The 12995-nt window shown below is 45.1% G+C and overlaps 3 protein-coding genes across 3 annotated transcripts; all 3 read right to left on the reverse strand.

The window, feature by feature from the left end:
• Positions 1-40: 40 nt before the first annotated feature.
• Positions 41-1609, reverse strand: GSBLH_T00001037001 (uncharacterized protein; the record flags this gene model as incomplete). The annotated part of the gene is made up of 5 exons (XM_013039359.1): positions 41-267; positions 298-1204; positions 1234-1299; positions 1329-1422; positions 1455-1609. The coding sequence occupies 5 exons, from the start codon at positions 1607-1609 to the stop codon at positions 41-43; spliced, it is 1449 nt and encodes a 482-aa protein (XP_012894813.1).
• Positions 1610-6680: 5071 nt separating this feature from the next.
• GSBLH_T00001038001 (uncharacterized protein) lies at positions 6681-9815 on the reverse strand (the record flags this gene model as incomplete). Its single annotated transcript, XM_013039360.1, has 6 exons — positions 6681-7119; positions 7149-7978; positions 8007-8158; positions 8191-9471; positions 9503-9632; positions 9657-9815. 6 exons carry the CDS (start codon positions 9813-9815, stop codon positions 6681-6683), a joined length of 2991 nt encoding a protein of 996 aa, XP_012894814.1.
• Positions 9816-10850: 1035 nt separating this feature from the next.
• Positions 10851-11340, reverse strand: GSBLH_T00001039001 (uncharacterized protein; the record flags this gene model as incomplete). The annotated part of the gene is made up of 2 exons (XM_013039361.1): positions 10851-11068; positions 11100-11340. 2 exons carry the CDS (start codon positions 11338-11340, stop codon positions 10851-10853), a joined length of 459 nt encoding a protein of 152 aa, XP_012894815.1.
• Positions 11341-12995: the final 1655 nt, after the last annotated feature.

Below are 12995 nucleotides of genomic sequence, written 5' to 3' on the forward strand. Positions count from 1 at the left end.
AATAAACAGCGAAAAAACAAGAATACTATTACTGTTACTATTATTCCTGAGTTTCTTTCTTCTGTCGCTTCTTCTCCAAGTCCTTTTGGTATTGTTTCCAATTTTTCTCCAGACGATCAATGAACACATCGATTTCTTCCTTCTTCACACCGATTGCAGCAGCCGAAGTGAAGTAAGCGTGAGGATAGTGGTCAGTATGGCCTCCGTAGTTCGCAAACTCGTACTTCCCCACGCTTTTCTTGTTATGAAACCCTACGCATCGTGATCCTATCGATCAGACAATCTCCACAACTCGACCGGACACCCCTCGCGTATAGAGCATTGCTCCAAACTTTGTAATATCTTCATCCGAATACTCGAACGAATCGTCCTCGGGGAACGGATTATCCAGCGTCACTGCGATCGAAATCGGGTTTCGCGGAGTGCGAAGCACGCGCTGCTTGTACCGCCCGGCCACCTCTCCCAGTCGGTCCAGCAAGTACTGATAGCAGTCCTCTCGCTCCTTCAAAACCGAACGCAGCTCCCTCTTCCCCATGCTCAGCAGCGTGATAAACACGTCCAGAATGGGAGACATGCTTGCTCGCCCAGGGTAGTTCTTTCGCACCAAATCCACCATTCCGGACTGCGGACTGTACACCAGCGCGCCTCCCACGGGAACCAGCATGTTTTTGTCGGTGGAGGAAACGAGCATGTCGATGCGGCCCACGCGGATCGCGCGGTCGATCGCCTTGCAGGTAGCTCCGCTTTGGAGTCCGTACGCATTGTTCACGATCACTGGGACGGAGAACTCCTTCGCCAGTTTGCTAACGCCCACGATATCATCCGGGAGGCGAGGAGCAAACACGGAAGTCGTCGGAATGATGCACAGGATCTCCTCGCGCTTTATGGATTCGAGCTTTTCGCGCAGGGCTCCAAGGTTTGTGTTGAGCTCGTCGCCTTCCGGGACAGGATCGATAATGATCGGCTCCAATCCTGTGGTCAAAATGCTCTTCAAGCACGTTTTCTGGTCCACACGGAACCAGATTACATATTTGGCGGTCGGGTTATTCAGTCGCAACGAGAGTAAGCACATGCTGATGCTCATGCCCGTGGCCAAGGGAAGAACAATGCAATCCTTCACCTCGGTGATCCCGCAGGTTTGGATAAAATCTACTGCCATTTTCCGGGTTAATTCACAGATCAAGGACGAGCCAGCCGCTTTAGGCTACAGTTCAACATGATCTTATGTCTTACTTGGATTGCAGCCACATCACCCGCTCTCCCAATTCCATGAGCAAGATAGAAATGACGCTTGGCAACCTGATAGACAAAGGATCATCGCATAATACCAAAGTGCTCGCAATTCTCCCTTCACGCTCACCGACTCCGCTATTCCCCAAGAAGTTATTGCTGTCCATGAGAGAAAGGTCGTTTAAGAAAAGTCTAGACGAGAATAGAGAGGAATTGTCTTCTACTCTATGGACTGGTCGTCCCAACCAATTTCTGGGATTTTACGATGTGTGAGTAGATCTTTGACAAGATTTTCGCGACGTTTGATTGCATCTCTTCCCTGATTTACATACGTTGCGGGAATCAAAGATCTGGCATATTCAAAGTTCTTTTCATTCATTTTATTCTATATATAGAAATAAAGATTTGTAAATAACAAAAACTATACAACCAATAAATGGACAATACTAAATCACTCCCTTATACTTGTGCTCTCTCTTATAGTATTCAAACAGTCCTCTTAGGATGTCACGTTTCGCCGTAGAAAGCTGCACGTTGATCTGCTTCACTCCCTCATATCCACACAAATCCAAAACATCGTTGAAGATGTTCGAAAACACCACGCTATTGATACTCGACGTGTCCTTTAGCTTGAGCAAGATGAGCTGACTGTTCGGCTCGGAGAGCATGTCACAGAGCAGCTGGGATTAAGAAAACTGATCAACAGAGTGGTGGCGAATCGATCGAAAGCGCCCTCGACTCAATCATTCAAAAAGGATATGCTCTGCATGTGATGCTGGAAAATCGATGGCTTTCCTAACAGCTTCGTCGAAATGAACTTGAAATTATTCACATACACGCTCAGTTCTTCTGGTCCGATCGAAGCCTTGGCCACGTGGGCGAACATCACTCGGTACAGCTCGGTGATCAAGCCCATTAAATTTCCGACAATGCCCGACAACACGCGGTCGTCGGCTCCCATAATGCAGCCCGTCAGTCGGCTCAGCATTTCATAGAGTCTAATTGACACACATCGATAGAAGTGTACTTGCTGTTTAGAGGATGGTCGACGCTAAACCACTCCTACAAGTCATCCGATAAATTAAACACTACAGAAACATGAGGCGTTATCTCGAAAAGCGTGGAAAGGTCGTAGCCAAGTAGTCTTCGTCGGCAAAGGTCAATCACTAAAATCAGCAACTCCATTCACGACCCTACGTTCACAGCACGACTCAATCAGCACAACGGCCAATTCCTTGTCCATTGGGAAGGCAGACAAAATAAACACTACATAGCAACAGCTTCCCCTGATCTTACTGTCCTTCGACAGAACGGAGGATAACTGGTTCGCTTTTCCATTCAAAGCGCTCTTTAACAGAAGGCTTCGAAGTGTTTCCACGGCCACAAGGTGCGATTCATCGAAGGGGATGTTCAGAATATTATCGAAAAGGTGAGATGCGTAGGAAGATCTCTTGATAGCCGACGTGATGAAGGGAATGACAAGCTGCAGAGACTGAGCGGTAGACACTTGAAGCAATGAGTGATCACTCATTGGGAAGTGGGAGTCGTCAACCACCAGAGCGATCTACAAGAGAATAATGCCAGCAACAAAGTCGCAAAATACTCTAGACAGCACATGCAGAACATTCTGCAGAGAAAGTCCGCTTTTGATAAAGAACGGCACCGCTAAGCTCCACATCCAGAATCGCTCGTCGCGCTGGCAAAAATCGCTCAGCGACACAAAGGATTCTGCCTCTTTCATTGCGTAGTCACTTCCGTCCTGAATTTCGGGCAAGGTACCAAGCAAATCGCTAGACCACGTCTTCATTTCTTCAGAGCGTAGAGGATCGCAAGGAAGCGAAGATAAGAAGGACAGCAGCATTATCACACAGGAGCGAGATAAGGGAGACTCATCTTCCAGTAGTTTCTTTCCAATCTCAACAAACAAATAGGGGCACAAAATAACAGCCTCGGTCGAACCTAAAAGACTGGATTTATCCAGCAGGATCAGTTGCTTTGTGAGCGAAATTACAAACCAGCGAAGCACACTCCCGAGCTGGTTCGACATCTCGTTTTGCACTAACGCATGGACATATTCAGCGATGCAATCATCCGAATTGTATTGCATTAGATACGAAGCGTAGGCCACTCCCAAATTGGCATAAAAATCGTACGACGTCACTGAGAGCAAGTCGATTGGATTGTGCTTTTTGGAAAGAATGAACGATAGTAAAGCTGCCGTGTTGTAGCGCGATTCTCGAGTAAAGAACAATCTCCACACGTTGATCACACTTGGAGATTTCAAAACAGAAGAAGAAGATGAAGAAGTAACCAGTTCAAAAAAGGTATAGTTAAGACCCTTCTATTATTTCTCTATTCGGATAAAGGATATCAAGCGGTCATCGCGTTCCGGTCAGCTTGAGTCCAGTACGAATTGGGGAAGGCTTCAAACAGCTTCACATAATGAGTAAACTCGCTGGGATTGCCTCCATCAGGACGCTCCAGTTCTTTGCGCATTTGCTGGAGAAGAACAGTGCAGCCTAATCGTTATCACTCGAGTCCTAAAAAGAATACAGCAAGCACGAATCACAGGGATCTCGTAAAAGAACAACGAACGAAGAAGCTTCTGTCTGCAGCAAGGAGTCTGAGAAGCGCACGCCAGACAGGGGCAGCTTGAAAGAAGAAAGGAAACGACGCTAGAAACCGTCGAGGAAGGCACATACGAAACGATGAGCGATAAATGTTGGAGAGGAGCTTGATATCGTTCAGATAAACACTACAGAAAAACAATCTAGGGGAAACTACTTCATGGCACGAGTGAGAAGAAGGATTCAGCAATCGATTGCAAATGTCAAAGCTGATTTCGTTGCATTCTTCCAAGATCGAAGGGTCGCTGTTTGCCTTGTAATAATGATCGAGAAGCACAAGTCGCTCCACGAATAAAGTCATCATCAGATCCTCGTCCTTCCCCACTCGCTGATACAGTTTTCGCTCCAGCGTGCCGCTTTTCTCCTTTCCTTCATAGAGAAATCGAGGCGAACAGCCAAACATGCAGGTGAATAAAGAAGGAACGGAGCCTCCAAAGTAAACATCCTTCAGTGAAAGGTTGTGATTCTCCGTCTGCGGAGCTTGAGGAACACTCCTCTCTTTGGATTCGCTGTATCGAATCGGAGTATAGATTTGGATCTGACGCTCCACGGCGAAACAATCAACGAGAAGCAGCATATAAGAGCTGAAAAGCTCGTCACAAAGAGAAAAAGTTCCAAGAATGACGCTCCCCACGTTTTGACGCAATTCACAGACGAATTGGTAGATGGAAATCACGTTTGCCTCCGTCACCTGCATCGTGTGAAGCAAGCAGCGCAGGAAACAAACAGCTGTCAGGGCAACATGGTTCTCTCTAAGGATGAGGTGCGACTCCAAAGCCAACCCAGCATGAACGACATAGTCCATTAGACATCTCAGGATGCTGGTAATCTGCAAGGGAAGAATGCGCATCGTTAGCTGCTCGAGGCATTGCTGCACCTTTTCATCTGTATAGAGTTCGGTCAGACGGCGTGTCGAGGACTCGCACAGAATCGTAGAGAACAGAACATTCAAGTCACGCATCTCGGTGTAAACAGTGAACATGCAGTTTTCGAGGCGAGCCAAAGAGTCGCGGACTTCGCACATTGCTTCGGGAGTATGCGTGTTGATGAATTGGATGTAAGTGGGGAGGTTGTTGATTAGGAACAGAGAGGAAATCTGCACCAAATAGAACAAAATCCCAATCTGATTATTATAGAATGCGGAGGATTCCGAAGGCTCCGAAGTTATCAGCAGTAACGCATCATGGAAGTAGTGATACTATCGCTCAGTTCTCAATTGAATCGGTACCACCAAGCACTTGTTTGTAACACTGTAGTCGCAGAGGCGGGAAGTCTGCTCCAGCACGCATGCGATGCCCGCTATTCGCAGATACTTCGAGGAAGGCGACACCTTTTCCATTCCTCCCAGCAGGATTTGGACCATATCTAGAATGACCAAATAAAAGTGGGGAATCGATTCGGACTCCACGTTCTCGTCGGCACTTTCGCGTCTTCGCTTTCGATCTGAAAACACCGCAGGAGAGGTAAATACGATCTGCCTTTCACCCAACTCGCGAATGCGTACTTGGCATTGGCTCCAGCACACTTCGACAATGCTCCGAAGGAACTCGAAGAAGTTTTCGGGCACTGATTGATCGTCCAGCTTTTGCACAACCGACTGCACGGAAACCAGAAAGCAATTCAGCAGAGACTTGGGCTTCTTGGCTCCACTCTCCCCAATGCATCGAATGCAATTCTCTTGATGAGAAGATACAGAGATAGCGGCTGAATTATCGTCCACTCTTGATCGTTTCGTATTGGGTGTCTGCTCTACCATTGATGTCACCACGCAAAAATAATACGGTAATAGCCATAAATGGAGTGGAAAAAGAGCGTGTGCTGCGTCACTTCTCGAAGAATCAAATGACTGAACGGCAACTGCTCCAAAAAGGCTCGAAAAGCAAGCTTGCACGTCGTGCATAGCGCACTGTGCGATTCCAACGGGATCCAGTGCGACAAGAACAAAGAAACGCATTCGCCAATCGACGAAATGACTTTGGGCTGGAGTGCATACAAAATGCTTCGATTGCGACCCATACCACTAATCAAAATGGCGAGGAGGAGAACAGAGTAATCTGTCCAATTGCGAATCTTCATCGAGCCTATTAGCGAGGTTGTCAAATCGACAGAAATGGGGCAGGCTATCAACGAACTTCTCTTCAAAAAGAGAAGAGCCAAGGATGTCTTTGAATCTAGTAAAGAACAGGAACCACAGTTCGACTACAAGCGTGGAAAAGCGGGGAAATTGATTCAACAATCGAGTTGTCAATGTTGTACAGAACAGAGACGCATAGAATCATGTAAAGCATCACTTTGGAGAGTTGGTCTGCCGGAATCTCCGCGCTGTGCTCCGAGCAGAAGACGCTCGTCTTAACGCTCAGCTATATTATGAGTCGTGAATAAATGATACATCTAAAATCTCCGTAAAGGTAGCTGTGGGAACATCATTATCGCTAAGAAGCGTATAATAGAGCGCTTTCCAAATAAAGCCTTGCTCCAGTATACGACCGATTTCCTTCGGGAAAATGCGTAACATATTCACACACCTAAAAGTGACGCGAATGATACGGCCAGTACCATATCTGCACACTGTTCCGTACTTCTCTTTCGGAAACGCCAGGAAACGAGGAAAATGCAAACGACTCGTTGGATGACTCTTCTGATTGGATGACTAGCAACTTGCGGAGCTCGTGCTTCAATTTCTACGATTCAACAAACGATTTTCTTTCAACTTTCAGATTATCAACATCAGGAAGCTTTTTATAATTGGATGATTTTCGGATGCTGATGTAGCTATCAAATGATCCACTATTCATGGCTTTTTCGTGGATTTGATTTCTTTCCTTAAAATGAAATAGGCACGATTTTTGTAAAACAAAAAGAACAAAGGATTTTAGATCTCTTTTCCTCTCCAAACACTTCATTCTTCTCGTCTAACTTCCTTTTTAAAAGACGGAGAGCAGCCTGGTTCACTCCAATATAGCCCTTCCATTTCAAGCCAACCCAACCACTTACGCGAGTTTCGAATAGCTTTTCTCTCATCAGAGACTTGAGAACGACCAGGGTACTTCGAAGTTGGGTCGACGCTTCCAATTGTTGCTGCCCATTACATGTCCCTTCAAACCCTACTTCATAGAGCTTCAGCAAGAAGAGCAGCGATCGCACACACAGCTCCACCTGCTGGTTCGTCTCTAGCATGTCCTTGAAATACTCCACCAGCTGGCACACATTCTCGAAGGGTAATACCAAGAGCGTAGACTCGAACTCCGGGCGAGGAATGTTGCTACAGAAAACGTACCGCTCGGATCCTACCTTATCGTTGTAGCGACGAACTCTAACGGAGACATGCCCATCATCATAATGTCCTTTTCAGGAGGAGCCATCAAAGGCTTGGCTCCATTCTCCGTGCGTTGGTTGTATTCCTCCTCTGTTAGCAGCGACTTCATATACTCGCACTCCTCTTCCCACTCCTTCACCTTCTTTCGCTGATTCTCTGCGCGCTCCAAAGTGGAGATTAAGTAATCCGCGCTTCGCATGCTACTGCTGTGCACGGAGCTCACCTTATCGCTGGCGTCCTTGTCCAGGGTCACTTCGTGTGCCTGCGCTTCGCCGACAGCTTGCTTATCCTCATTCGGCATCGCTGTCTCTTCTTCCATTCCCAAGGCACGCTCACCATCGACATCCATGGTCTGGTCGAGCTGCTCGTCCATCTCCCGTTCTCGCTCCTCTTCCAAAATAACAGGCTCGTTCGACCGTAAAAAGACGCGAATCGCGCGATCGTGGCCAGCGGTCACCACGAAGTCTCCAAGATGCGATACGACCAGACACCACGCCTCGCCGTAGTGCGCGTTTGTCTGCGTGATCATCTCAAACCGATCCGCATCCCAGAACTTTAGCACTCCGTCCTTCCCGCAGGAGAAAACATAGTGAGTGTTATTGACAAAGCCGACACTCATCACACTATCCGCATGGGCAAAGAAGGATTTGTGGCAATCGCCAAAGTCCAGTCCCCAGATCTTGATATTCTTGTCCGCGCTTGCCGTCACAATAAGCTTGTTGTCTGAACTGATGGAGAGAGAGAGCACGGGGAGCTTGTGGCCGTACAAAGAGAGGAAGAAACGGAGAGTATCTTCGAAAAAGATCTGCTTTCCAACGAAAAACCATGCCTACTTTCACGGTATTGTCGAGGAGCGATACAGCAACCAAAAGCTTTGAAGGGTCTTTCGTGTTGCTGTACTTCACGCACAGAATGTCATGAGACATCTTCAGCGTGCGCGTTGCGATAATCTGCAGCATTCGCCGCTTTGTCGTGGGATCGACCGCTATATCAAACTAAAGTGAAGGATTCCATGACTCAAAAGAATCGACAACCAAAAGGATATCTCCCAGAAGCAAATATTATGGTCCGCACCGCCGGACATCATTCCCTTGCTGTCCTGACGAACATCCACACTCCAGATGCTTCCCTTGTGAGCCTGAACGGTCTGCATGACGTCTCCCGTATTCAGATCCACCAGCACCAGCTTTCCGTCCTTCGTTCCGATCACCGCGTGCTTGTCACCTGGAAGAATACAGCAGCAAAGTCCATTGACGACATCAATGCTGCGAACACACTCCAACGAACGTACACTCCAAACCTTGGCGTCCTTCTGGCCTACAGAGAGTATAAGATCATCCGTAGAGGTGAGCGCCAGCGCGCGGACGTCGCTGCGATGGCCCGCTAGTGCGATCGACAGTACCTTTTCGTAGGAACCGGTATTCTCCATGCTCCTGCCCTCTTCGTCCTTTGTTGCTTGCGAATTGTTGCGACTCAGGCGATAGAGCTGCATCGAGTTGTTGTTCATGCCGAAGAGCACCTCGACCTCGTCGCTCTCCTTTAACTGACGACCAAAGTCAAAAGATGTCAGCTTGTGCGTGGTCTTGACCGTGGAAACCAGCTCCATCGCATCGCTGCATTGAACACTCGCCTTCGCCACTCCTCCCTTTTCCTTGCGACGACGAATTCGACGTTTCATTCGTTTTATACTGTCAGCAAAGGACCGAACGCGATAGAGCATGAACACTTTATTCACGTTGAAATACCCAACAAGGCTCTGCGTGCTATCCATCAGAAGTTGGCCCGTTCTCCCGCTCTGGGACACAGTCACACACCCACGGTACTCCAGAACGTGTTCAGATCCTCCCACTTCCTTTCCATCTTCATCTGCTTCTGTGCTAAAGACACGCGGATCTTTATAGATGCTAAACAGACGCAGACTTTGATCGCTGCTTCCGGTAAGCAGGTTGTATTTGGTCAGACCCTCTTCGTCTGGCTTGTCCTTGTATCCAGACTGTGTGAACAAAACCATACTCCAAATCTCGGTTCGATGGCCGATGTAGGTATCGATACAATACTGACCGTCGATCGACCACACCTTGAGTAGTGTATCTTTAGAGGCGGAAATTAGCATATTGTATTCTTCGAGAAACGTAATACTGGTTACCATGTCGCGATGACCCTTCAAACGACAAATTCCGTTTTCTGAAATTAGGTCCCATATTACGATAGTGCAGTCATTTGAACCAGATGCTAGAAAATTGCCCTCCGTGTTGAAAGCGAGACAACTAACGGCTTTCTTGTGACCCTTGAGTTTTACTACATATCAGATTCCTTTGGATGCATTTACATTTTAGTTCTCGCTTCTCAATGTCCCAAAGGCGAATTGTACCATCAGTGTAGCCAACGGCAATAAGATTCTTCTTCGGGCTTCGACAAATTTTAGAGATCTCTGCTGTCCCATCACGTAACCCACACACCTAAGGCTGACCAAAAATGAAAACTCTCACCTTCGTACCCAATTTAATATTCCAAACAGACAGCTCCTCTAACGCTCCAGATATGGCAAGAGTAGCATCATGGCTGAAAACAACATTAGAGTTTGGGGAAGTAATCACTCCTAATGTACTATCCAAAATGTACCTCTGGTAGCTGTGTTGCATTGATGGTAATCAAAATCAAAATCAACAGGTCAGAGATTCTTTTTGACCCAAAAACCCATACTCCATTTCAAACTACCCTTAAGGAATAAATTTGCATTTCTTCTCGTTGTTTCTTATAAGAGTACCTCAGGTTCATCAAGGGCGATTTCAACTTCGCGAGTAAGAACAATCACAAGGAAAGTAAAAAATGGAAACGGAAGTTGGTCCTCAGAGTGCTAAAGAGAGGAATCAAGTAATATTAGCATCAGGTAGTTGATACAAGTGAGTGATGTTCTTTAGTCAAGCAGCAACTAACTGCATTTACTGCAGAAAAGTTATTACAATTCGAAAACAGGATTCGTGTATGTATAAAGCGTTGTAATACCCACTTAGGAACAATTTGAGAAAAGGAATGAGGAGGTCCCTACCACAGTTACTGAAGTAAGTCGTAGAGTAATTTTGTGAGTGGATAGGGTACCATGCGAGTCTTTAAAGAATTTGAGCGCGTGTGCGATAAATACATAAATATGTTTGAACTATACTGCGAGCAGAATATCTTGATGCCACGATACAAAGATTCGAAGGTATTTTTTTCTAGTACACTCATAAGTGAAGGTTTCTCCCATTGACAATGTGTGTGATGAGGAGCGCGAGCTGGATGCCAAGTTGGAAAAACGGAAGCGTGAGTTGGTAGAAGTGGGAGAGCCCTGTTTGTTAGTGTGTAAAAGTGTAGTGTTATCGGAAGAGAAATATTGTACAAATACAGCAGATGCTAGTGCAGTCTGATTTCGGGGTGGCTCTCTCTCGACTTGGAGCGATTGCTGCAGAGTTCCCAGTATCGCGTTTAAAAGAAGATGTCCATTCTCTTCGAGAGAGTGAGGATGTGTGTGAAGAAGCTCGGAGTATGTATGGAGATTCCTTTTTAGTTTAGAACTACGATCTGAACTTCAAACAGCTGTGGAAGTGGAGCAAAGTCCCTTGGAGTGGGATCCAAAGCAGAATGAGATGAACATAGAGATGATGCAGGGAATAATGCATTGTTTTGATCAAGCTGGTTTATTGTAATGAGTATTTGATAACAAACAACAACACTTCCACTCTCCTTTCCCTATTTCTTATGATAAGAATAGCAATTATTGGTTGTGGTTTTCTTGATACAAATTTCTTTTTCACTGTACAATTCATTCCATTAACATCATCATCACCAAAAGCATTAGAACTATCCTCCTTTTCTTTTTCTTCTTCTTCTTTCTGTCCCTCCCATATTTCTTTGCCTTTTTGAAGAAGCAGAATTGGTAGGAGAACCCATGATGTCCCTTTGATAGTCATCATCATCATTACAAAGAGAAACAAGATCATCCAGATCAGCTTTATCATATACATCCCGTACTATGCGTTGTTTCATTTCTCTATCCAACAGACCACGTTCCTTTAATACAGGATGAGTACCTTGTTCGCTGATGAAACTGTATACAGATTCATCACTATCAGAATCTGAGGATATATTCCTGTTAGCTGTGACAGATCTTACACCCATTTCTCCCATATTCACTGGCTGGGCAACACTGTTATCGTAAATGGTGGGTTGAACAGTTGTATTTTGCTGGGGTTGTGATACTTTTGTAAAAGATAATGTGGGAATCACCAGTGGCTGAGGTTGTGATTTGACTTGTGGCTGTGCTTTCTTTATTGCTTTTGTTTGAGGTTGAGGTTGAGGTTGAGGTTGAGGTTGAGGCTTTGATTGAGGTTGAGGCTTTGGTTGAGGTTGAGGCTTTGGTTGAGGTTGAGGCTTTGGTTGAGGTTGAGGCTTTGGTTGAAGTTGAGGCTTTGGTTGAGGTTGAGGCTTTGGTTGAGGTTGAGGTTGAGCTTTTGCTTTTTTTGCTTTTGCTTTTGTTTTTGCTTTTGTTTTTGCTTTTGTACTTACTGATGAGGTGGCTGATGTTGTTGTTGTTGTTGTTGTTGTTGTTGTTGTTGTTGTTGTTGTTGTTGTTGTTGTTGTTGCTGCTGCTGCTGTTGACCCTCCCGATATCGAATCAAGTTGCGCAGCACGATGAACTAAATTCCACTGACTATTCCACTCGTTCCTTCCTTCCTTAAGTAATATACTCCACTTCTCCCAAAGGACTTGACAGGATATAAATTTACTAACGAGAGACTGGTACGTTTCTTTTGTCTTTTCCAAAGATGAGTGTCGATTTTCAACATAGTTAAACTCTTCATTACTAACCATATCCACTTCACATTCCACAATACCAGCGTAGTCTTGGAACTCCAGACCATCCTTTGAAAACACAACCGCAGGCTCTTCTTGTCGCACTTGCGGCTTCACACATTCCCTAATAAATCTAATACATGTAGGACATTCAACTTTATAATTACTAAGTCTGCCCTTGTTAAACACTCCAGAAATGATAACCGATCCATCCTGATCATAGATACTCCCAGTGCCATTCGCCACACCTCCCTGAAACAACCCGGTATATGAATAACCATTTGAATAATAGTAAGTACCATTCCCATTTGCCATTCCACTGTTGTATAATCCTTCAAAAAGAGTCGAATCTTGTTCCTTAATCATGACTTCACCCGTAGGATTTCCATCAAAATAGGTTATTGCATAACTTTGTTGCAAACACTGTATTTTTACCTTTCCATCTAACTTTCCATTATTGAATGGTAGTTCCATCAATATTTCATAGTCATTATTTAGTAGCGTTGCAATTCCATCTAATTTACCTTTGACATACATAGACTTTAGAAACAAGTTGCATCCATTATAATTCGCTACTTGGGTATTCGGACCACTATAGTTTGCCTTTGTTACGTTCAGGGAGGAGAAACTTTGCTGCAATTGACTAAGCAGAGATGTATCTGTGTTTAGGATGTTTTGCAAAAAGCTAACTTCTCCCATATAATAATAGTAAAAAGAATTGTTTTGAAATATAACTTACACTTGATTGTATTTTTTCGTAATTTTTCATATCAATTTACAGGCTTTCCTCCCCTAAGTTTTGGTTAATCATTACCCTGACAATCTATATAACACGTTCAGTGTATTACATTTTCTGAATGCACATTGAAAACGCATCATTTTGGAAGGTCAAAATCCCTATTCGTTGTACCTAGATATTTGGGTTGAAAACTATATAAGGGTGAGAGAATCTGTGCAAAAAGCACAGTATCATAACCCAAAAATAGAAA

This window comes from Blastocystis hominis (assembly GCF_000151665.1).
Source record: "Blastocystis hominis, Singapore isolate B (sub-type 7) whole genome shotgun sequence assembly, scaffold_1".
Taxonomy (NCBI): domain Eukaryota; class Bigyra; order Opalinata; family Blastocystidae; genus Blastocystis; species Blastocystis hominis.